Source organism: Rhinoraja longicauda, chromosome 4 (genome assembly GCF_053455715.1).
Source record: "Rhinoraja longicauda isolate Sanriku21f chromosome 4, sRhiLon1.1, whole genome shotgun sequence".
In the NCBI taxonomy this organism is placed as follows: domain Eukaryota; kingdom Metazoa; phylum Chordata; class Chondrichthyes; order Rajiformes; family Arhynchobatidae; genus Rhinoraja; species Rhinoraja longicauda.
This window is the reverse complement of record NC_135956.1, coordinates 89,173,520-89,200,143: the sequence shown is the minus strand read 5'-3', so window position 1 is coordinate 89,200,143 and position 26,624 is coordinate 89,173,520. Positions and strand designations below refer to the sequence as shown.

At 43.6% G+C, this 26,624-nt stretch overlaps 1 protein-coding gene across 3 annotated transcripts in view; it reads left to right on the top strand.

The window, feature by feature from the left end:
- reck (reversion-inducing-cysteine-rich protein with kazal motifs) overlaps positions 1-26,624 on the top strand; it is a 133,861-nt gene that overhangs the window by 21,840 nt on the left and 85,397 nt on the right. For 2 of the 3 annotated variants that reach the window (XM_078398740.1, XM_078398738.1), the window contains 3 exons: positions 5,851-5,922; positions 7,225-7,310; positions 15,259-15,317. In XM_078398740.1, the coding sequence (XP_078254866.1) occupies positions 7,238-7,310; positions 15,259-15,317 (132 nt within the window). In that variant the 5' untranslated portion in view covers positions 5,851-5,922; positions 7,225-7,237. Of the gene's footprint in view, positions 1-5,850; positions 5,923-7,224; positions 7,311-15,258; positions 15,318-26,624 lie in introns of those variants that run through there. The other variant, XM_078398741.1, reaches the window with a different exon arrangement.

Sequence of the window (26,624 nt, the reverse complement as noted above, 5' to 3'; positions counted from 1 at the left end):
GGAGGGGCTGTGGTAGTCTGGCGTGCTGACCTCTACCGCACCGAGGCCAGACGACAACTATCAGACACCTCTTCCTACCTATCCCTGGACCATGACCCCACCGATGAACACCAGACCTTCATCAGCAGCACCATCACCGACCTCACCAACTCCGGCGAACTACCCCTCAGTGCCTCCAATCTCATAGTTCCCCAGCCCCGCACGGCCCGATTCTACCTCCTACCCAAAATCCACAAACACAATTGTCCCGGCAGACCCATTGTCTCTGCCTGCTCATGCCCCACCGAACTTATCTCTACCTACCTCGACTCCATCCTATCCCCCCTGGTCAAATCCCTCCCCACCTACATCCAAGACACCTCACACGCTCTCCATGTCCTGGATAACTTCCGGTTCCCAGGCCCCCACTCCCTCATTTTCACCATGGATGTCCAGTCACTCTACACTTTCATCCCCCACAAGGATGGTCTCGAAGCCCTCCGTTTCTTCCTCGACCGTAGAACCAGCCAATCCCCATCGACCAACACTCTCCTCCGCCTAGCAGAGCTGGTTCTTACCCTCAACAACTTCTCCTTTGACTCCTCCCACTTCCTCCAAACCAGAGGCGTAGCTATGGGCACTCGCATGGGCCCTAGCTACGCCTGCCTCTTTGTCGGGTACGTCGAACAATCCCTGTTCCAGACGTACACTGGCCCCATCCCCGAACTCTACCTCCGCTACATCGACGACTGCATTGGTGCTACCTCTTGCACCCATGCAGAACTCACTGACTTTATACACTTCACCTCCAATTTCCATCCTGCCCTTAAATATACCTGGACTATCTCTGACATCTCCCTCCCGTTTCTGGACCTCACCATCTCCATCACAGGAGAAAAATTAGTGACGGACATTTATTACAAGCCCACCGACTCGCACAGCTATCTGGACTACACTTCTTCCCACCCGGTCCCCTGCAAAAAGTCTATCCCCTACTCCCAATTCCTCCGTCTACGCCGCATCTGTGCCCGGGATGAGGTGTTTCAGACTAGGGCTTCCGAGATGTCCTCGTTTTTCAGAAAACGGGGCTTCCCCTCCTCCATTATAGATGAGGCTCTCACTAGGGTCTCTTCTACATCCCGCAGCTCCGCTCTTGCTCCCCATCCCCCCACTCGCAACAAGGACAGGATCCCCCTCGTTCTCACCTTCCACCCCACCAGCCAGCGGATCCAACATATCATCCACCAACATTTCCGTCACCTACAACAGGACCCCACCACTGGCCATATCTTCCCATCCCCTCCCCTCTCTGCATTCCGCAGAGACCGTTCCCTCCGCAACTCCCTGGTCCACTCGTCCCTTCCTACCCAAACCACCCTAACCCCGGGCACTTTCCCTTGCAACCGCACGAGATGCAACACCTGTCCCTTTACCTCCCCCCTCAACTCCATCAAAGGACCCAAACATTCTTTCCAGGTGAGACAGAGGTTCACCTGCACCTCCTCCAACCTCATCTATTGCATCCGCTGCTCTAGATGTCAACTCATCTATATCGGCGAAACCAAGCGCAGGCTCGGCGATCGCTTCGCTGAACACCTGCGCTCGGTCCGCATTAACGCCACTGATCTCCCGGTGGCCCAGCACTTCAACTCCCCCTCCCATTCCCAGTCTGACCTCTCTGTCATGGGCCTCCTCCAGTGCCATAGTGAGGCCCGCCGGAAATTGGAGGAGCAGCACCTCATATTTCGCCTGGGCAGTTTGCGGCCCGGTGGTATGAACGTTGACTTCTCCAACTTCAGATAGCTCCTCTGTCCCTCCCTTCCCCTCCTCCTTCCCAGATCTCCCTCTATCTTCCTGTCTCCACCTATATCCTTCCTTTGTCCCACCCCCGACATCAGTCTGAAGAAGGGTCTCGACCCGAAACGTCACCCATTCCTTCTCTCCCGAGATGCTGCCTGACCTGCTGAGTTACTCCAGCATTTTGTGAATAAATTATAAACCAATATTTTGTAAATAATAGTCAACATCAATAGCACTTCAGCCTAATTATTTGAGTACCCAGGACAGTTGAGTGTCTCTTAGTTCTCTGACGACTCTGCCATCGTCGACCTCATCACGGGCGACGAGGACAGGGCGTACAGGGAACTCATCAAGGAGTTTGTGGACTGGTGCCAGCGGAACTGCCTCCGGATCAACGCGGGGAAAACCAGGGAGATGGTGGTAGATTTCCGCAGGCACAGCCAGGTCCCCCCCGACACCGGTGAACATCCAGGGAACGGACGTCGGGAGGGTGGATTCTTATAAGTACCTGGGTGTCTACCTCAACAATAAACTGGACTGGACTGAAAACACCGATGCGCTATACAGAAAGGGCCTGAGCAGACTTTATCTGCTAAGGAGACTCAGGTCCTTTGGAGTGCAGGGGGCACTCCTAAGGACCTTCTACAACACAGTGGTTGCATCGGCCATTTTCTATGGGGTGGTCTGCTGAAGCAGCAGCATCTCAGCGGCGGAGGAGAAGAGACTCGACAAGCTGGTCAGGAAGGCCGGCTCTGTCCTGGGTTGCCCCCTCGACTCAGTGCAGGTGGTGGGAGAGAGGAGGATGATGGCAAAGCTAACATCGCTGCTGGACAACGACTCCCACCCCATGCAGGACACTGTCACTGCACTGAGTAGCTCCTTCAGTGACAGACTCCTTCACCCCAAGTGCGTGAAGGAGAGATATAGGAGGTCCTTCCTTCCCGCTGCTGTGAGACTGCACAACAGCACTGCTCCCAGCAGACGAGTCAACAATAACAGCTAAGAACACACGGAAACAAATGACAATTTATATATCTTTTATTTATAATGAATGATCTCTTGCTATCCACTTTGCTGTTGTAACACTGTAAATTTCCCCGGTGCAGGATGAATAAAGGAATATATATTATATATTATATATATATTACAATTAATTGTGCAGTAATAATGTAACTTCATGATGTCCACTGTGCTGTACATTATATACGGCCCCCGTTTTATCAATCCCTATGAAGTCACAGCTCGGCCTCCTACACTCCAGGAAAACCAGCCTCTGTTTATCTAATCTCTCCTTATAACTCAAGCCCAGGCAACATTCCTGTAAATATGTTCTGTATCCTTTCTGGCTTAACGCATCCTAAAGCGTGGCAACCATAACTGCACACGGTACTCCAAGTGTGGCCTAACTTACAATTCGGACAACTGTAACATGATATCCCCACTTCCGCACTCACGTCCCTGGCTGATGAAGGCAAGCATAGCGTATTCATTCATTCTTAGCCAATCTAGCTATCCGCGCCGCCATTTTCGGGGAACAATGCACCTGTATCTCAAGCTCCTATTGTTCATTGACACTCCCTCAGGCCCTGTCTTTTACTTTGTATTTCCTGTCCTGATTTAACCTCTCATTTCTCTTTGCACTTGTTGAAGTGAAATTCCATTCCATTCCCTTACCCACTTAACCTGGAAACAGTTGCAACCTTAGACAACCTTCTTCGCTGTCTAACGTACCAGTTTTTATGTCATATGCAAACAGATGCCAATTATAGAAGACTAACATGACAATTGCCAAAGTGCTTGCTGGGATAAAAGTAAAAGGTCTTACAAACGTCATACCCCACTTCTAACCCTTTCCAGCTGTCTCGTGATAACGGATCCCACTTCACCGAATCAGTTATAAAGGAAATGTGCAAGGAGCTGCAGATCAACCAGCACTTTCAGTTCACCTCCCACCCCCTGTCAGCAGAACTATTAGTACGATGCAACGGAATGCAAAAAGATAACCTTGCCAAGCCTTGCAACGAAACCCGGGATGAAATGGGTTGAAGTATTACCACCAGCGCTAATGGTAATGCGCTCTTCCAGCAATTACATGCCCATGAGGTCCTCATGGGCCGACCTCAGCATTTGCCTTTCACAACACCCTTTCCACTAAACAAATTCGTAAGATGGAGGAAAATATGCAATGCTCTAGCCAAATGTGTTTCTAGTTTTCACTCTCATATCAAGGAAGCACAGGTCAATACTGTAGCAGAGAAGTGTCAAAATCTGGAGCCCAGCAACTATGTGTATGTAAAGACTTTTAAAACAAAGACCAACGTGGATTCATACGTCACACTGCAAGAAGGCAACAGCCCAAGAAAACCAGGGCTCAGACGTCCACTCGATTTGAAAAGCAAAGGGATTTTGGGACTTTGTATTTTCTGGATTTTGTTAGTACCGATTAAGGCTAAACGACATGTCAACACATTTTCTGTACATGTGTTATACCTATACAGAAACCTTCATTGTCCTCTGGATTCCCAAAGTGAATTCCCAAAGCCTATAATGGAACTTATTTTGTTTGTGGACTAGCTCTGACTGTCCCATATATTTACCACTCCCCACATCTTCCTGGCACAGATGTGAGCATCAGATCCAGAGTGCTTGGGGCCATTACTGAGGTACAGCACTACTTTGTGATCCTTTTTCCCAGTCATGGGATGGCCATGTTGGTCAAAGGGGCGAGACAAATGGCATCAGCCTTAGAAAAAGTTGCCAACGACACGGCAGAAGCACTAGAACAAATGACGGTAGAGATGGTTGCCATCCGAACCATTGCCCTGCAAAATCCAATGGGCCTAGATTTTTAATCTTGGTTGCAAAGGGAGGTTCCTGTGCCGTGATTGGTGCTGAATGTTGCACCTATATCCCGGACGGCTGCGGAAATATAACTAACCTAACAGAACACATTCGGAAGGAAGCAGCCAAATTACACCAGGACCCTTCCAATAGCCATTGGTAACTATGGGGGTGGGCTACCAGTTGGATGGGAAACATAGGAAATAATCTGGAACAAGGGCTCATCATGGTGGTCATGGTGATATGTGCCCTGTATGTGACATGAACCCTAATAAAATGCCATCGTGCCCGCCCTGGGGCAGTAGCTGCACCCACGGCCACAATGGTGGTACAAAATACTCACTCCGAAGATGGAAATGAAAGAGACTATTTAAAAAAAAACTCTTGTCAGTTGGCTGTTGATTGTTGTTCTGAGAAGGGCAAAAAGGAGGGAGTGTAGAAGAATAACATGACGATCGCCAAAGTGTTTGCTGGGATACGATGCAAAAGCTGTACATTTGTTTACTTCAGCAGTGAACACACGGCTGGCACTAGTCATCTGGGCAGTTAATCACAGGTTCTCTTTTCCAAGATATTACTAAAGTAGTGTAGATGGAGTCAATGGAAGGGAGGTTGGTTTGTGTGATGGTCTGGGCTGCGTCCACAATTCTCTGCATTCTCTGCGGTCCCCAAATCATGCTGTGATGCATCCCCATAAAATGCTTTCTATGGCGCATCTGTAGACGTTGGTGAACGTTATTCGCCTAATTTCCTAAGTCTTCTCAGGAAGTAGAGGCGTAGGTGTGCTTTCTTGGCCATTGCTTCGATATGGCTAGTGCAGGACAAGTTGCTGGTGAGATTTACTCCTAAGAACTCGCCTACCTTAGGTTGCAATGTTGCTGGAAATCAAGTCCCCAGCTCACTTTAATGCAGTTCCTCACTATCTTCCATTATTATTTTTCCCCGTCTAATTTCCGTTGATCAATAATTTGTTCTCTACTGCCTTTCCTGCTGTCACTGCTGCATCGTAAAGGATCCAGTGCAATTACTTGTTTCATAGTTATTCTACCAGATTTATTCAGTTATAGTTTTGGACATACCTGTAATATCTCCCAATCTTTAGTGCATATCACTATTTGTCTGATTGGTTTCCATTCTGACTATCTTAATATAAACTTGTTTTGCCTTCCTTTTTAAATGATCTGATGAAACGTTCCCAGACTGAAGTGGTCATTCTTTTTCTCTTTACAGATGCTGCCTGACCTGCTGAGACGTTCCAACAATTTCTGTTATTACATTAGAGCTCTACCACGTTACTCTCTGGTGAGTTGGATACCAAGTAGGAGGTTGGATGTGTCTGCAAATGGACTTGTTAGTAATAATAAATTAAATAGAATCTATATTTCTAACTTACCTTTGCAAAATGATATTAATAATATAAAGCTGTTCTTACGTTTTGTGACTGTTTGCCTCTCTCTCTTCCTACATAATCCAATGGTGTTTGATTCTGCAAATTTCATGATTTAGTGAAAGACAATTCTATTGATTTGAGCAAAACAATTTCATGAAGTACAGCATGGAAGCAGATCCGGTCGCCCACTGAGCCTCAGAACCATCAACCACCCTTTTTTCACTAATCCTATATTCATCCCATTTTTTAATTCCCACCACATTCTCTTTGACTTCCCTAGATTCTACCATTCATCTACACTAGCGCCATTTTATAGTGGCCAGTCAAGTTACTTAGTTGAATGTCTTTGGGATGTGGGCCAAAACCAGAGCACCTGGAAAAAAGCCTAAGCAGTCACAGGAAGTGCATGCAACTCTACACGGACAAGCTCCTAGGTTAGGATTGCACCTGGGTCTCTGAGGCTGCGTAACAATAGCTCTAGTAATGGTGTAATAGCAGCATTAAACTGATGGGGGGGGGGGGGGGGGGGGAGGAGGAAGGAGGGAGTACATTATTTTCCACAATTAGGACTGGGATCAGCTTTGTGTGAAAGGCCATGAGAGTCTGAAATTAACCAGCATGTCTTTGGGGTGTGGGAGGAAAGCACAGCACCCAGAGGAAACCCATGCAGTCACAGGGAGTACACACTTCTCAAAGCTGACAGAATCCTAGGTTAGGATTGAACCTGGGTCTCTGGTGCTGTGTGACAATGGCTCTACTCGTGGAGTAGGAATAGCAGCATTAGAGTGGTAGGATACATCATTTTCCTCAGTATTGGCTGGGATCAGCTTTGTGTTAAAGGCCGGTAAGTCTATGTTCAACAAGTCTGCCTCAGCTTCAAGCTGCAAAATGACTGCTACTTGTCAATTTATAAATTTTCCCGAGAAGCAGAAACCAAATGCTAACTTGTGCTGAATTGTAATTTTGTTTACATAATGCAATGAAAATTTCTGAAAGAAACATGTCACATTAATCAGGCCTGTGTTGCAGCAGATTCTTACAAGTCTCAAATACGCCAATCTTGCCCTTGTAAGGCCACGTATTATCACATTTATGGTATGATAATGTGTGTTAAGTCCCTGAGACTCGTGCACTATTTAAAACTAAAAACTTCATTTTTGAGGAAATCGTCTGGAATGGATCATCACTGATTAAATTGTATCCTTGTTTTGCAGTAGCTTTGTCCTCATGGCCTACAGCAGCAGCCTAGCAGTTTTGTTACTATTTTTAGTGCTGATCATCTTCAGATGTGGAGCTGAAGGTATGTTATTTTGTGCAGAGCATTTCAACTTTGATTCATTTCTCTTTATTCACATTTTCCACAAATGCACTGGAAGTAAAATAAGTAATCGATTGGCTGATTTTGAAAAGTCCTGCAGATTGCAGGCCCACTGGGTTATCTTGTCATTACCGTTGATCTTTAAACTCTTGGAGGTATTTATTCACAAAATGCTGGAGTAACTCAGCAGGTCAGGCAGCATCTCAGGAGAGAAGGAATGGGGAGAGAAGGAATGGGTGACGTTTCATGTCGAGACCCTTCTTCAGACTTTTAAATACCTTCGATTTGTACCAGCATCTGCAGTTATTTTCTTATACTATTTAAACTCTTGGAGGACATTTGCATCGAATTGCATCAGGTATTTTTTGAACCAGTTGAACTTTATTGAGAAAAAGGCAAATTTTAGCAGTGGTAGATTTGCATATGGTGCAATGGAAAGGCAAGAGTAATCAAAGGGGAGAGGTTTCAATTTGGTTAAAATTGTAACAAGATATAGTTGAGGGCTGTACATCAACTTCAGTAAGACCTTTGACAAGTTCCCACATGGGAGACTTGTCCAACAGGTCAGAGTGATGGGATCCACGAAATGTTGGCAAATGGATTGGGAATTGACTTGCGTGAGGTTATTCACTTTGGAAGTAAGAATAGAAAGGCAGATTATTATCGGAATGGTGTCAAGTTAGGAAGAGGGGATGTTCAACGAGATCTGGGTGTCCTAGTGCATCAGTCACTGAAAGGAAGCATGCAGGTACAGCAGGCAGTGAAGAAAGCCAATGGAATGTTGGCCTTCGTAACAAGAGGAGTTGAGTATAGGAGCAAAGAGGTCCTTCTACAGTTGTACCGGGCCCTGGTGAGACCGCACCTGGAGTACTGTGTGCAGTTTTGGTCTCCAAATTTGAGGAAGGATATTCTTGCTATTGAGGGCGTGCAACGTAGGTTCACTAGGTTAATTCCCGGAATGGCGGGACTGTCGTATGTTGAAAGGCTGGAGCAATTAGGCTTCTATACACCGGAATTTAGAAGGATGAGGGGGGATCTTATTGAAACATATAAGATAATTAGGGGATTGGACACATTAGAGGCAGGAAACATGTTCCCAATGTTGGGGGAGTCCAGAACAAGGGGCCACAGTTTAAGAATAAGGGGTAGGCCATTTAGAACGGAGATGAGGAAGAACTTTTTCAGCAGAGAGTGGTGAAGGTGTTGAATTCTCTGCCTCAGAAGGCAGTGGAGGCCAGTTCGTTGGATGCTTTCAAGAGAGAGCTGGATAGAGCTCTTAAGGATAGCGGAGTGAGGGGGTATGGGGAGAAGGCAGGAACGGGGTACTGATTGAGAGTGATCAGCCATGATCGCATTGAATGGCGGTGCTGGCTCGAAGGGCTGAATGGCCTACTCCTGCACCTATTGTCTATTGTCTATAACCCTTGTTATGCATTCGCAATTTGGATGGGAATGTAGGAGACATGGAGAATAAGTGTCGGCATGACATGAACATTTGTGCTGTTGATAGAAGGGTAGTCTCAAGGTATGCATTGACATATAGGAAAAAAAGGCATACAAGATACAAGCTTCAGTTAGGACAAAAAATATAAGAGCAGAGATGTTTTGGCGTAATGACATAAATTATTGATTAGGTTGCATCTTGTGTACAGTGTGGTGTTTTGGAGGACTGTGGATCACAGAGGGTGTTTGCACTGGAAAGGGAAGACTTTTACCAACCTGTGAGTGATTGAAATCTGGAACACACTTACTGTGAGGGTGAAGGAGGCAGAGATTCACATAACATTTAGATATTTAGAAAGGTATGTGAATTGACAAGGCAGAAGAATGGGTGCCAAGTGCAAAAAAATTAGGATTAAGATAGATGTGTACTTGATTGTTGGCATGAACAAACATTGTGGGCTGCAGGACCTGTTTTGGGGCAATCTGACTTTGACTCTGAATCTAGTTAGATGCTGGATATCAACCTATGTATTGCCTGTCCATTTTGGGTTTGGACTTTATTGATGTATGTCTCTTTCTAACCTTTTGGCATTTGCTCAACTGTTCATAATTGGATTTGTCTCCATTCTGAAGAAAATAAATATTTTCTTTGCTTTTGTAATGCTGTTGATGTTAGCATATTCTCCAAAGTGCTTGACTGTATTTTTGACGTCTGACCAATTATCTCACTTGTTGTATAAAACCCATATTGATGTTTGTTGTGCCCACATTGTCTAAATTCTGATCTGCAAATGGCATTCTGTAACGTTGATATTATGTAATTAGTTATCCCTACTGGACATCTTAGCTGTCTTTGGAACTGCTGGTTACTTTATTTCCCATTATGTGAATTTCAGCACTCTTTTTATCAGCCATACACATCTTGTGCTCTTGTATATCTGGATCAAAACATTGTCCTGAATTGCTTTATCCCAAAAATTACTTGGTTTGATGCGACTAATTAATCCAAAGACTTGAGCACCAAAGTTTGGATGGCAAGTGGCGATAGCATTGTACTTGCGGCGGCTATCTTTCGGATAAGATGTTAAACCAAGCCACCATTTGAGGTTGAATCACTATCTTAAAGCAGAGTAGGGGGCGATGTCCTCAATGCCTTAACTCATTCAGTGTTACCAGAACAGATTATCAGAAAATCTCATAATTGCATTACCATGTGTGGGAGCTTGCCTTGTGCTACATTTCCAATGTTATAACAACTATACTTTTTGGTTGTAAAGCGTTATACGATGTGAAAGGGATGTGAACATTTAATTATTTTTCTCCATCAGTGGCATCTTCAACAAAAATTGCTATCAGTAATATTTCTCCACTTTAACCACCTGTTTAATATCATGTTTTGAATGGATTTCCTCTGGGTCATTGTTGGCAAATTGGAAGCCTCCCTTCTCAGAACAACATTCTGGATTGTTGCTGAATGAGAGAGCTAGATAGAGAGAGCTAGATAGAGCTCTTAAGGATAGCGGAGTCAGGGGGTATGGGGAGAAGGCAGGAACGGGGTACTGATTGAGAATGATCAGCCATGATCACATTGAATGGCGGTGCTGGCTCGAAGGGCCGAATGGCCTCCTCCTGCACCTATTGTCTATTGTCTATTGAATGCTGTCAATCCCTACGGTGATGCTTGTATTAGGAGTTAGAAATCCTGATGTCAAATTCAACCAAGAACTGCATATTTTATCTATTTTTAAGACTCTTCCCTTATGTGACGTGACCTGGGTGTCATGGTGCACCAGTCATTGAAAGCAAGCGTGCAGGTGCAGCAGGCAGTGAAGAAAGCGAATGGTATGTTAGCATTCATAGCAAGAGGATTTGAGTATAGGAGCAGGGAGGTTCTGCTGCAGTTGTACAGGGCCTTGGTGAGACCGCACCTGGAGTATTGTGTACAGTTTTGGTCTCCTAATCTGAGGAAAGACATTCTAGCCTTAGAGGGAGTACAGAGAAGGTTCACCAGATTGATCCCTAGGATGGCAGGACTTTCATATGAAGAAAGACTGGATAAACTGGGCTTATACTCACTGGAATTTAGAAGACTGAGGGGGGATCTTATTGAAACATATAAAATTCTTAAGTGGTTGGAGAGGCTAGATGCGGGAAGATTGTACCTGATGTTGGGGAAGTCCAGAACCAGGGGTCACAGCTTAAGGATAAGGGGGAAGTCTTTTAGGACCGAGATGAGAAAACATTTCTTCACACAGAGAGTAGTGAGTCTGTGGAATTCTCTGCTGCAGAATGTAGTTGAGGCCAGTTCATTGGCTATATTTAAGAGGGAGTTAGATGTGGCCCTTATGGCTAAAGGGGTCAGGGGGTATGGAGAGAAGGCAGGTACAGGTTACTGAGCTGGATGATCAGCCATGATCATATTGAATGGCGGTGCAGGCTCGAAGGGCCGAATGGCCTACTCCTGCACCTATTTTCTATGTTTCTATGTATTGTTACTCATCTGCCTTTCTGCCCCTGCAATATTTCTGCAAAAACTAAAATTCATGCTTACATAACCGCAATGCTCTAAGCATTATTGTTTGTGTTCATCCTCTGGCGATACCATCTTATGAAGAAAGTCATGATCCATTCCCTCGCCCTAATAAAGTTTTTCCAATTATCCTTGCTGTTAGAAATTTCCACTCCAGGGTCTTGAGAGCATCAGCCAAATATTTAAATCACAGCTTAGCTCCATTCTTTCTGAATTCTCGTTCCTAGCCCTATTTCTTCGAGTCCTCTCTGTTGTTTGATTCCAACCAAGAATGACCTCTAGCACTGTTTTGTTGAACCACCTGTCACTGGAATATTGGTCATTCTCTGTTTATCTACTGAAGATTAATCTTTTAATCACTGCGTCATTCTTTTGTAGAATTCTGCTTTTGAAGCCACTTGGCTTTTTGGCTGCCTCTGCCAATCTTAAAGCTTCAAAGCGGCACAACTGTAGAGTGTGTAGGAAGGAACTGCAGATGCTGGTTTAAACCAAAGATAGACACAAAAAGCTGGAGTAACTCAGCAGGACAGGCAGGATCTCTGGAGAGAAGGAATGGATGACGTTTCCGTTGAAGACCCTTCTTCAGACTGTGGAGTTGCTGCCTTACAGCTTCTCGGGTGCTGTCTGGACAGAGTTTGTACGTTTTCCCTGTGACCGCATGAGTTTTCTCCGGGTGCTTTGGTTTCCTCCCACTCTCCAAAGGTAGCAGGTTTGTGGGTTAATTGCCTTCTGTAAATAGTCCTTGGAGTGCAGGATAGAACTGGTGTGCATGGGTGATCGTGGTTGGTGCAGACTCAGTGGGCCGAAGGGCTATTTCAAAACTGTATTTCTAAACTAACTTAGTTTTAACTATACCTTTATTTCTCCCAAGGAGTTTTGTTTGTTTTGTTCAGAACATTTTTTTCTTGGAAAAACTGGCAATTAGTTTGTATGAGGAATTTTATAAAAAAATGAATATGTTGGCCTCCAGTCCATTTTTGATTTGAAAGTATCTATAGTTAACTATGGTGCATTTGGTTAAGGATTAAAGTCTGTTTCATTGCTAAGATCCTCTTGTCTGCCTGCATGATTGACATAATTCTTACCATTACGAACTAGTGTAGTCAAGATTCTTTTAGGAGATATACTAGTAGTCAAGCTGGTAGGGGCCAAAGGTGAAACTTTAAAGGCTCAGTTATTGTTAACAATGGGAACCTCTGGCAATTCTGGGCTCCAATGCAGTAACTTTATATATTGCCTTACTGCTTAAAATTGGTGAGTCCGAAAGTATTTCACAGAGAGGCATTGCACAATAGACACTAAACCTGGAGATGAGAGTGGGGAAAATGTCTGATGACCCAGCTGCGACTTATTGGAAATATTTTAATATTGAGGTGGAGAAATTATGTTTGGAAAGTGATTTTTTATTAAAAAGAGTACCTGCCGTAACATCTCTGGTTTCACAACTATAAAGATAATTAATAATCAACAAGAAGAAATTATTTTGGACGAGACAAAAGGTCCAAATGGTTAACATCATTGGCATTGAAGGTGACCATTTAAGGGCGACACAATGGCGCAGCGGTAGACTTGCTACCTCACAGTGCCAGAGACCTGGGTTCAATCCCTACTATGGGTGCTGTCTATACAGTTTGTACGTTCCACTTGTGACCATGTGGGCTTTGTCTGGGTGCTCCGGTTTCCTACCACATTCCAAAGACATGCAGCTTTGTAGGTTAATTAGCTTGTGGAAGTTGTCCCAAGTGTGTAGGATAGAACTAGTGTATGATTGATCATTGGTCAGCATGGACACGGTGGGCCGAAGGCTTGTTTCAGTGCTGTACCTCTAAACTAATCTAAACTCAAGTATTTTCACAGTGTACACTTGCATGTAAGATTGCTATTAAATATATTGAATAGCATTTTTTTCCAAGCATGGAAAATAATCCAACCAATTATTAATGACCCTCAGTCTGAAGAAGGGTCTCGACCCGAAACGTCGCCCATTCCTTCTCTCCTGAGATGCTGCCTGACCTGCTGAGTTACTCCAGCATTTTGTGAATAAATACCTTCGATTTGTACCAGCATCTGCAGTTATTTTCTTATATTAATGACCCTTTGCTCTTTTAAAGTCATTGCAGTTTATTTTGCAAAATTGTTGATTTATTTTGGAACGAAAGTTGCTTACGGAGGGTCATCTGCCTGAAACATGAACTTTTCATTCTCTAAAAAAATATATTTTCACTATTCTGTATGTTTCAATGAGGTCTCCACTCATTCTTCTAAACTCCAGCGAGGACAGGCCCAGTGCCAACAAACACTCACCGTAGGTTAACCTCATTCCTGGGATCATTCCTGTAAACCTCCTCTGGACCCTCTCCAGAGCCAGCACATCCTTCCTCAGATATGGGGCCCAAAATTGCTCACAATATTCCAAATGTGGCCTGACCAGCGCCTTATAGAGCCTCAGCATTACATCCCTGTTTTTGTTTACAAGCCCTTTTGAAATAAATGCTAGCATTGAGTTTGCTTTCTTTACTACCGATTCGGCTTGCAGATTAACTTTTTGGGAATCCTGCACCAGCACTCCCAAGTCCCTTTGCACCTCTGATTTCTGGATTCTCACCCCATTTAGAAAACACTCCACTTGACTAGACAAATCTAATGCCAATGACTTCCAAGAAGCTTGACACTATCTGAGGCACAGCAGGCCATTTGATTAACATTCTATTAACCACCTCATTCCTTCCACCACTGGTGTACATTGGCTGCAATGCGTAGCACTTTCAAATAATGCACCTCAGTAGCATGCCCAAGCTATAAGCTCTACCATCTAGAAGGACAACTACCTGCAGCTCTATATTCTACACTCTGAATATTTTCCTTCCCCCCCCCCATCTGTTGTAGTTGAATTGGGGTCGATTGTAATTATGTATAATATTGATTTGATTGGATGCCATGCAAAACAAAGCTTTTCACTGTACCTTGTTACATGTGAATAATAATAATAAACCTAAAGTTATGCATCAACTTCACTTGGAACTATATTGGCGATTCTTCATTGCTGGGCCTAACACCTGAAAATCCCCTAAACAACAGCACTGTGTGTGTTACTTCACACAGGCTGTCTCCGTTTAAAGAGGCAGTTCACCACCACATTTAGAGGTGGGCAATAAATGCTGACCTTGCCAGCAATGCCAGATCTCAAACTAAAACTAAACAATACCATCTGGCGTACATTTCTCACCATTTGCTGTGAATTTTTCCTATTCCATGCACCATTCTACATTGAAGTAATTTTATTAAAATTGTGTGAAGGATGAAGACTGATTTGATTTTGAACCTTTAAGGTCAGCAATGTATTTTTCTTGCTTACAGTTTTTTGCCTATCTAATTTGACTGGTGTTCAACAGTAAAAGTACCAATTACAGGAACATCCGTGATGGAATATCTGAGGTGCAGGAATCCGAGTTAAAGCAAATTCTCCCAAGCATTTAAAATATATATTTTCAAGATTGTAATAATAATATGTTTAGTACTACTCATTACAAATGGATACAATGTATGTTCCATTATTTTAATATTGGGGAGTGTTAGGGTGAACAGAATTTGATGAAAAGAGAGAATTCAGTGTAATATAAGAAAATAACTGCAGATGCTGGTACAAATCGAAGGTATTTATTCACAAAATGCTGGAGTAACTCAGCAGGTCAGGCAGCATCTCGGGAGAGAAGGAATGGGTGATGTTTCGGGTCGAGACCCTTCTTCAGACTGAGCAGTGTGCAGTGCACAATTATAAGCAGTGTGATACAATGGGTTGCTAGAGAAATCAGATGTTTCTAACGTGGAAAAAAACAATAATTGACAGTTCTTGAGAATGGAGGCCTTGCACGACTTGGGTTCTACCTGTACTTCCATTATAGCTTGGAGAAGATTTAACAAAACCTAACATTTAATATTCTATCTTTAATTCTGCAGAAGCATCATGTTGTTACCAAGCAAGAGAATATCCAGTTTGCAGAGATGTCTGTGATCAGGTATGACCTTTAATGACTTTTAAATAAATGTTTTTTAATTAATGAAAGTTAAAATAAAGTATGAATGAGTATCTACTATTTTTCTCTTTAGTTTCTCTAATTTCCTCCCTGTGCTCTTTCTTTAACTGTTATATCAGCCTTAATATCTCACCCTTCAGACTTGAATGTAAATTAATAGAATATTATGCTTCCTTAAGTAGTTGTGGCAAAAGCTACCAGGGATTGTTGCTTCACAGCTCTGCATGAAGGTGCATAGCATGCTACTTTGACTTTTGGTTTTTCTTAACTCTACATATATTTCACTGCCAGTTGTACAACCAATCCGATGGTTGTACAACCGTCAGTCCAATAAGCCCATTAACAATCTCAGTCATAAGAGGCTGACATCAGAAGATCCTTCAAACCAATTATTTGTGTGTACCTCGTGAGTTTCGGATAGTAAGGCGGTATACAGCAGTGTCTTATTTTCTGGAGCGTGATCTGGACATCTGATTTTTTGTTTATTATCAATAGTCAATAGTCAATTTATTTGTCACACACACATAAATGTGCAGTGAAATGAAAGATTACCCACAGTCCAACAATAAGACCAATAAAAATAAGCAATAAAAATATGCAATAACACACAATCATAAGCCAACACAAAACAAAAAGAAACATCCATCACAGTGAGTCTCCTCCAGTCGCTTTCTCACTGTGATGGAAAGCCAGAATGTCTTTTCTCTTCCCCTGCCGTCTTCTCCCGCGGTCGGGGCTCCCGACATTGAAGCTCCCACCGGGCAGAGAAAATCCCGCACCATCCCGCGGACGGTGAAAGGTCCGCGGTGGGCCGACCCAAGCCCTGCGATTCGGGGCGGGCAAAGACGCTACCGCTGCCGGAGCTCCGGATGTCGGCCCTCACCCAGGGGCCTGCGGGCTGCTGATGCCCACGCTGCCCGCGGCCGAAGAAGCCTCCGGAGACGAGTCGCAGCCGCTCCCGCAGACCACCACAGCCTCCGAAGGCAGCCAGCTCCGCAGATGGTGAGTCCGGTCCGCGGGCTCTGCGAACCAGAGCCCAGGTGGTCCCAGGTGGAGGCCGCCAGCTCCAGGGGTTTGGCCGATGGTAGGCCGCAGCGGGAATGGAGATACCACCCAGAAACAAAGGTCGCGTCTCCATTCGGAAGAGACAATTTTACAGTTCCCCCCCACATAACACACAACCACAAAACACTACATTATAGCTAGACACTACAATTAAGACAAAAAACACAAAAGACAACCGGACTGCAGGCAAGCCGCAGCTGCTAGGGCAACCCATTCTAATGGGTAAAGGGCATGGCTTAGTGCAGAGTTCTCCATTATTATGGGTCCAAGGATTATTTTAGTCAGTTGTAAGTTTGTCTGCTCAGGTTCTTTTGCAGAACATTCACAGGCACACTTGGGACTTATTTAATAAGCCCTACATTTGTTTATATTTAAATGCTTTCTAAAATTATGCCAGTACAAAGGATGATGTTTTGAAATTAAATGAATTCCAGATGTTTTGACAATTCCATGTGAGGCACTGTGGCATTTGGTTGTTGCAAAACAATGATGTCGGTAACTTAGTGCATGGACAAAGTGAGTTTTTCATCCTGTTTTATGGGTCCCTGACCCCTCACTTCCTGCCAATTTTAGTTTTCTGGTCTTCATATTTCAGCATACTTGACTTTGTGGGCTATTAGGTTGTTCAGCTTGAGCTTTCATTAACTTTTATGGTTATGTCTGTTCTGACACCTGGTTTCATAATCTGGGTTCAGCATCTGATAACGAAGCAGATACAGTTGAAGAAACGACATAATAATTAGGAAGCATATTAATTAATGTCTAATGTTTGGACAGTAAATTTAGATCTGTTGTCTAAGTAAATATCTAGACTATTTTCTTGATCATGAGCATTTTAATTTTATTAAATCTTAAATTACCATCTGTTTACGATATCTTTACCTTTACTTTGCATTTACACCATATAAATTAACAGCTCTCACTCTCGCACTTTAAAGGTGACTAGACCAAGTGGACCCGTTGGGCTCAACCCTCTCCTGCATTGGTGCAGCCCTCTCCCCCTCCCCCTCTCTCCACCCCTCTCCCTTCCCCTCTCTCCACCCCTCTCCCTTCCCCTCTCTCCACCCCTCTCCCTTCCCCTCTCTCCACCCCTCCCCTTCCCCTCTCTCCCCCCCCTCTCTCCACCCTCCCCCTTCCCCTCTCTCCACCCCTCCCCTTCCCCTCCCTCCCCACTCCATTCCCTTATCCTCCCTACATAGGAGATAGATTTAAACTTTAAAATGTGAATAACGTTAAAAATATAACACCGATTTCAATGAAACTTCTTCCATTAGCACCAAAGGGACGACGGTGAGTAAGGTGGGCCTAAAATTGTTACGCGATCGTGTATCATTTTGGCTGTAGTTCAGGAACAAACAAATGAGAGTTTTAGTATATAGATGTATTCACTGCAATCTTTTAATCGGCCTAAGAATGAAGGGGTAATCTGCAAAAGTATTGTAACTTTTCTTTTATCTTTTAAGTTTGATTTTTGACACTGGCAGGATTTTGAAATCTTTGCTCTCATGTTTCATCTGGATATGTTTGTTTTAAAACTCAGCCTGAATTTGACCTTACTTTGATGTAACAATACAATACAGGAACAGGCCCTTTGGTCCACACTGCCTGTCCCCACCATGAAGCTAATGAAAACACAGCTGCTTACACATGACCATATAAACTCTAATCACCTGGCCAGGCATATTTCACCATACAAGAACTAGTATTGCACCTACCTTGGTTGAATTAAATGATAATGTATCATAAAACCTTCCGTGTACACCTAACAAATTCTGACCTATCTAAGCCACTGGCACTAAGGAAGTCCCAATGGTAAGAACTGGAAGGCACATTATTATCTGAATGGTGTCAAGTTAGGAAAAGGGTAAGTACAAAGAGATCTGGGTGTCCTTGTTCATCAGTCACTGAAAGTAAGCATGCAGGTACAGCAGGCAGTGAAGAAAGCTAATGGCATGTTGACCTTCATGACAAGAGGAGTTGAGGATAGGAGCAAAGAGGTCCTTCTGCAGTTGTACAGGGCCCTAGTGAGACCACATCTGTGGTCGGCTGTTTAGATTCAACCTTTCATATTCTGGCAAAGTTATTTGAATTTGAATCTCACATGTTTCTAATCCAACAATAGAGGTTCTGCGGTCGACACAAAATGCCGGAGTAACTCAGCGGGCGGGACAGGCAGCATCTCTGGAGACAAGAAATGGGTGACGTTTCAGGTCGAGACCCTTCTCCAGACTGATGTCGGGGGAGGGTGCCAGACATAGATAGAATGTAGTCGGAGACAGTAAGACGTGGGAGAACTGGGAAGGGGGAGGGGATGGGGAGGGAAAGCAAGGGCTGTAGAGGATCTGTATGGTTCTGTTAGATTAATTACAGTGCCCATCTGTTGATTAGAGGCAGTAGAGTTCTGGCTTCTCATAACCTCCGCCCAAGCTGAACCTGGCCCATTGTGTGTGGTTGTAGTCAATGTCCTCATGCAGGGCAGAGGAGATGCAAATAGTCAGAATAAAACCACCCAGGCCTTTATGATAATTTAATTTTGATCATTTTGAAATAGTTATAATACTTGCTCAGGGTTTGATATCTAAGATGAGCGACATATCTGTTACACCTCAAATGCTTTCAACTATTTACAAAGATCAAGTCTGGAATGTTTTTGGAATTCATCCACTTGCCTGGACGAATGCAGTGCCACCAGCTGCAAATTCTTCCAATTCAACCTATTGCCTGTCCTTTAGGGGGCCTAATTAGTGGAACGTGAGGACAGATGCAATGTCCTCTGTCACTCTGTAAGCTTCAGATTTTGTGTTTGGAAGTGCAACTGCGGAAGCCTGAGACTGAAGTTTCGTCATTCAGTTCAAAAAGTTAACTCCAGCTCAGCAAGAATTACTGCAGTATTTTTTGAGAGTGTAGCGGCCAGCTTCTCGTCTATCAATTAGCTCCCAAGCTGCCGCTTGCATAGACCGGGTGAGCGATAAGCGTAATGACTCCAACAAATAATAACAGAGATCCTCCTCGACATTTGATAATTAGTCTTCTTTATTTGAAGGTGCAATAAACATATTGGCATATCTCTTGTCATCGACTGGTTATTAATTTGCTAGGTAAAATTCCATATCTTACCACAGTCTATGCGATCGATCGATACTGGTTGCCAGATATAACTTCGACACAGTTAATATTAATCTTCTTGTTAATAAAACAGGCGATTACATCTTGGCTAACATAGAAGTCTGAACATTGACTTCTCCAACTTTAGATAGTTCCTCTGTCCCTCTCTTCCCCTCCCCCTTCCCAGATCTCCCTCTATCTTCCTGTCTCCACCTATATCCTTCCTTTGTCCCGCCCCCCTGACATCAGTCTGAAGAAGGATCTCGACCCGAAACGTCACCCATTTCTTCTCTCCCGAGATGCTGCCTGACCTGCTGAGTTACTCCAGCATTTTGTGAATAAATACCTTCGATTTGTACCAGCATCTGCAGTTATTTTCTTATATCCATCGAAATCTTCGACCACCTGCTGCATCCATTTCTCTTGCGCATCCTGGTATTCTGGTGCTAACTGTAGCTCTCTCAGTGTTCCATAGATGCTGTAGATTTCGTCTTTGAGGTGGTTAAGTTGATACAGATTGAGCTCCACCTCTGCCCTCTTTCCTAATTTTATTAGCCCTTTGATGTTTTCCATGGTCTCCACAGCCATCTTATATTTACGTTTCTTCGGCTTCTCATTGTTGTCATAAGCCACATCTCTGCCAATTTGAGTAAGCTTAATGGCCCTTTTTCCACTTTAGGCCGTGTTCCACTATCGCCACCTTGTGTCTAACATTGGATTTAATTTCAGACATTCTGTGGTTTGTAACACAAGCCAGATGTGCTTTCTATTTTCCTTATCACTTGTATATTTTTTAAACAAGACTTGGTAACCAGGGACTCCCAATGTCATTGCTACGCTGTCCGTATTCCAAGCTCTTGATCATTCGAAAACGGCCTTTGTTTTCTCATACAGAAAAAACAAATTACAGCAAACTACGATTTCTGCTGTTTGTTCCCACAGTCTCTTTCCAAGAGCTAATTCTCTTCAAATAACTCAGATATAATGACAGATATAATGCTTCAACTTTTGGAAATAAATCTCTCCCAGGTCAGTAAACTTTTGTAGCCTTTGTCTCTTGTGAAGATAGGCTTTCTGAACTTTCTAAAGAGTAAATTCCAATAAATCGTTCCAGCTTAGGCAGATTTCACGATGAATCACTCCAGTTTACATAAGATCTTACACTTCGTCTCTTGCGAAGGCAAGTTCTCTGAACTTTCCGAAGGAGTGGATTCAAGCTGATCGCTTCAGCTAAGAAGGAATTTTACACGATGTAGCGGCCAGCTTCTCGTCTATCAATTAGCTCCCAAGCTGCCACTTGCATAGACCGGGTGAGTGATAAGCGTAATGACTCGAACAAATAATAACAGAGATCCTCCTCGACATTTGATAATTAGTCTTCTTTATTTGAAGGTGCAATAAACATATTGGCATATCTCTTGTCATCGACTAGTTATTAATTTGCTAGGTAAAATTCCATATCTTACCACAGTCTATGCGATCGATACTGGTTGCCAGATATAACTTCGACACAGTTAATATTAATCTTCTTGTTAATAAAACAGGCGATTACATCTTGGCTCATATCTATTGGCGGAGCCTCTGGCTGACCCTCTGTCAGCACCTCCTTGGCTCACACACACTCTCTCCGCCAGCACGTACCCAACAGCCCCACACTCTAGCTCTGCCCAGCCCTTACGTAAACATTGCATTAACTCTATAGTGTCCAGACTACAGCAGGATACAAGGTGATAATATTAATAAGCAAAAATAACTAATAACTGCAAAATGGCTCCTACACACCGGCCCCTAATTATTATAAGTGTATAGCGCAACAATTACAAATACAAAAAAAGGAGGAGCCAAAGAAAAAAAAACTCCATACATAATCAAAGCATGAACTATACATTGCCATCTAATCTATTACAATAGTTAATCAACAAAATCATCAGTCCATGTTTCAGCTTCCAGTTGCAGACATATCTTGGTTATCGGTCCCTCCAAGATATTGTTCTTGGTCTGCAGCCGCACGTGCCCAAGTGCGTCCGGTATGGTCTCCAATATTTTGCTTATCCGTCAGGAGTTTTCAGTCTCCTTCTTTTCCAGTTTCAGAAACGGTCTGTCGTTAGTCCTCCGGCTTCATCTGCGGGATTTTCCAGTCTCAGATATGAAACAGTGCCGTAACCACTTTCACTTGCGTCTGAGAAGTGGTGTAGCTGTACATTTCTGATTGGACCAAAATTGGTAGGCTTCATGCACCTCAAAATCCGCAATCTTATCAAGATCCGTCAGCCATCCTGTCCACTTCTGATGGAAAGTTTGGGGTATATCGTCATCCCAACCAAGCTTCTTGCAGAGTTCCTGCATAATCAACTTAGCAGGCAGAGTAAATGGTGCCTGAAATTCTAGAGGATGGTAAATAGAGCCAACTACTGACAGGATGCCACGTCTGTTGCATGGTTGTTCCTGTACAGCAATTTTGAACTTGAACCTATCGGTTTCCACGCACCAGTACAATCCTAGTGCTCTCTCCATCGGCAGATTGTCCTGATCCAAGTCCAACTCCTTGATCTCTTTAGCCCTACTTGCTTGAGGAATGGATGCTAGTACAGCACGGCTATTACTGATCCACTTTGATAGCGTAAATCCTCCCATTTGGCAGATGTCAGTCAGGTCTTTTACCATCCAGACTGCTTCTAGTTCTGAAGGCATGGACTTCAAACAGTCATCCACATGGAAGTTGTTCTTCACCGTGTCTACCACCTCTTCCGAAAAGTGTGCTCCGTTGTCCTCAGCAGTTTTTCTCAATGCAAAGTTTGCACAACTTGGTGACGACACGGCTCCGAAAAAATGTACCTTCATGCGGTATTCCACAAGATCTTGCTGCACATCACCATCAGGCCACCACAGAAATCGCAGATAGTCAACATGCTTTTCCGATACCTTGACCTGATGAAACATTGCTTTAATATCCGCCATCAAAGCAACCGGCTCTTGCCTGAATCTGATGAGAACTCCAATGAGTGAGTTAGTTAGGTCTGGACCTTGTAGCAGCTGGCAGTTAAGTGATGTCCCCTTAAAGACTGCCGCACAGTCAAAGACCACTCTTATGGTTCCTTTCTTCGAATGATACACCCCGTGATGAGTGATGTACCAGAGTTTCCCATCATTACGGTTCAACTGGTCCATTGGTTCCCTTTCAGCATAATCACTATTGATCATTCACGTGAGAAAAGATGTGTATTCACTGCAAAACCTTTCATCCTTATTAAACTTGCATTTCAAGCTCTGGATACGCTGCTCTGCAATGCACCGATTGTTAGGCATGATGGTATTCTCCTGCTTGAAAGGTAAGTCCAGACAATAATGTCCATCTGTCATCCTTGCCGAACAATTCATAATATCCATGAACTTTACCTCTTCTCTTGACATTTCTTCCTTGTCCTTGTTGGATTCTTCATTGAAGTCATGGTTGTATTGTTTGACCAGAAGTTCTTCCAGATTAACAACAGATATTCGATTAACAACCGGTGTAGGAAAGCCTTTTCCAGTGCTATTGTCATGGCCCTCTCGAATTAGACCACAAATAACCCATCCCAACAAGGTTTTCATGCCGAATTGTCCATCTTCTTTGCAGTGGACCACTTCCCAAGGTTTGACTACCTTGGAAGCATTAGCTCCGATGAGTAAGTCAATACCAGAGTCTATTTCAGTTATCTTGATATTCTTCAAATAAGGCCATTGCTCCAGGTCTTACTGTCTAGGAATACTTAACCGTGAAACAGGAATGGTCTTACTGGTAAGCATGTCTGGTAGTTGCACAAAATCATTGCAGTCCAGACCAGATATTTCCAAACCAGAGATAACACTACTGGTTATAGACTTCTCTTGATTCATGGTATGCAGGGTAAACTTCTTCCTTTGTCCTGAGACCTTCAGCCTTCTTACCAGGCTTTCAGTGCAGAAAGTAACTGAACTTCCACCATCCAAGAAAGTTTACGTTTGCAACACTGTGCTCCCATTGTAGCTCTTCACTTGCACTGGTACGATCGAGAAGATGCTTCACCAGCCCTGATATGTCCACACATCGGAGAAAGAGGAGTGGCCTCACCCTGGTCTCACCTTCTCCTTGGCTGGATGCTCAGGTTTCCCTGCTTTGTCCTTCTGTTTAAAATGAAGTATCTCAGGATGCTCTCCTTTGCAGACGGCACAAGTCAAACGCTTCTTGCAATTTCTGCTCATGACCTTTCAAACATCCAAAACAAATTCTATTCTCTTTTATAAATTCTCTTCTCTCCTTTAGTTCCTTCTGTTTGATCTGCCGACACTTCTCCAGTGTGTGACCCCTCATGTTGCAGAACAGACATGGATCTTGCTGCTTGCCGATAGGTGATTCAGCTTTCTCTCCTTTAGTTGTCAGGTTCCCTTGGGCCTGTTCTTCCATGGGATCGGCAGCCATAGCAAAATTACTTTTGGTCATCCTCGGCTTCTCTCTTGACTTACCGAAGGTAGGATGTTTAGCAGCTGCTGGTGTTTTGGCCTCATCGATATTCCCATAAAGTGGATCCGTCAGTATCTCCACTTGTACCTTTATGAAGTTTCCCAAGTCCGGAAATGTAGGCGAACGTTTCTCGGTTCTTTGGATTTCATATGACCAATCTCTCCACCTTTCTCTGAGCTTGTAAGGCAGCTTTCGAAGAATGGTCATCATATTGGAGTGAACGTTCATTTCATCCATGTATTTAAGCTGCTGCATTGCATTACAACAACCTTTGAGGAATAATGAGAACGCGTGTAAAGCATTTATATCACCTGCCTTGATGATTGGCCAGGCCAATGCTTTGGATATATAAGTAGCGGCAATCTTCTGCTCATGGCCAAAATGTTCTTTAAGCAATCTACTTGCCTCCTTATAGCTCTGATCGGGATGCAAATGTTGACAGCTACGAACTAAATCTCTGGCTAGTCCTCTCGTATATTGTTCCAGAAAATGATAACGATCACTTTCATCGTCGGCCTTCCTTTCTACTTCTCCCTCAAATGCCTTGACAAAGGGTTGATATTGCAAGGGATCACCATCATACACAGGAATGTCTCTTGCCGGTAGGGTAGAAGAAAGATTTTGTTTAGCCAGAAGTTCGGTCGCTAAACCTTGCTTTCGTAATAGCTCACATAAGTAACGTTGGTCTCCATCATGACGTTCTGGGGATTTAGTGCGAGCACGTCCCTGCTCATCCCTCGGTTCATGAAACCCTGTCTTCCTTCCTTGATGAGGATGTGGGGTAAAGTGTGCTGTACCACTAGCTTTTACCAATGGTCTCCAGGTTGTTTGTTTCGGTCTAACAACCTGTGGCTTCCATTCTGGCCAGGGTTCAGTCGCGGATGGTTTCCGTCCAACTGACAATTGTCTTTGGACGACTCCTCGTCCTGAACAAGAACTCGTCCTATCGGATACTATCGAGCTGCTTCTTGATCTTGGAGTGCTAAGTACACTGAGTTTTGTCTTGGCTGCTGCCATTTTAGACTCCAGCTCCAATCGTTCTTTCTCTCTTTTCAATTGATCACTCCTCTTCTTGTAATCTAATCATCTTCTCTTCTGTTCTTCTTCTCTCAGTTTGTTCTTCTTCTTTCAGTTGTCTTCTCTTCCGTTCTTTTTCTCCTCTCTTCTATTCTTCTTCGTCTTTCCTTTGTTTTTCCTCCATTTGGCCTTCTAGCTTCTCAATCTCGTGCTTCTGTGCCATGAACGCAGCTTGTTCAGCAAGAACAGCCAGTTCCACCTCAGCCTCCTTACGAACAGAAAGCGTCGGAGATGCATGAGATTTGATGCTCAACTTAGAGGTCGAAATATTTGAAGCACTATCTCCAGGTTTGATGGAGTCTGCATCATCGCCATCCTCGCATAAGGCGCCCTCAACATTGGAGGGTGCGTCCTCATGACCTTCATTGCTTAGCCATTCAACAACATCTTGGGTAAATCCATCGAAATCTTCGACCACCTGCTGCATCCATTTCTCTTGCGCATCCTGGTATTCTGGTGCTAACTGTAGCTCTCTCAGTGTTCCATAGATGCTGTAGATTTCGTCTTTGAGGTGGTTAAGTTGATACAGATTGAGCTCCACCTCTGCCCTCTTTCCTAATTTTATTAGCCCTTTGATGTTTTCCATGGTCTCCACAGCCATCTTATATTTACGTTTCTTCGGCTTCTCATTGTTGTCATAAGCCACATCTCTGCCAATTTGAGTAAGCTTAATGGCCCTTTTTCCACTTTAGGCCGTGTTCCACTATCGCCACCTTGTGCCTGAACATTGGATTTAATTTCAGACATTCTGTGGTTTGTAACATAAGCCAGATGTGCTTTCTATTTTCCTTATCACTTGTATATTTTTTAAACAAGACTTGGTAACCAGGGACTCCCAATGTCATTGCTACGCTGTCCGTATTCCAAGCTCTTGATCATTCGAAAACGGCCTTTGTTTTCTCATACAGAAAAAACAAATTACAGCAAACTACGATTTCTGCTGTTTGTTCCCACAGTCTCTTTCCAAGAGCTAATTCTCTTCAAATAACTCAGATATAATGACAGATATAATGCTTCAACTTTTGGAAATAAATCTCTCCCAGGTCAGTAAACTTTTGTAGCCTTTGTCTCTTGTGAAGATAGGCTTTCTGAACTTTCTAAAGAGTAAATTCCAATAAATCGTTCCAGCTTAGGCAGATTTCACGATGAATCACTCCAGTTTACATAAGATCTTACACTTCGTCTCTTGCGAAGGCAAGTTCTCTGAACTTTCCGAAGGAGTGGATTCAAGCTGATCGCTTCAGCTAAGAAGGAATTTTACACGATGTAGCGGCCAGCTTCTCGTCTATCAATTAGCTCCCAAGCTGCCGCTTGCATAGACCGGGTGAGTGATAAGCGTAATGACTCGAACAAATAATAACAGAGATCCTCCTCGACATTTGATAATTAGTCTTCTTTATTTGAAGATGCAATAAACATATTGGCATATCTCTTGTCATCGACTAGTTATTAATTTGCTAGGTAAAATTCCATATCTTACCACAGTCTATGCGATCGATACTGGTTGCTAGATATAACTTCGACACAGTTAATATTAATCTTCTTGTTAATAAAATAGGCGA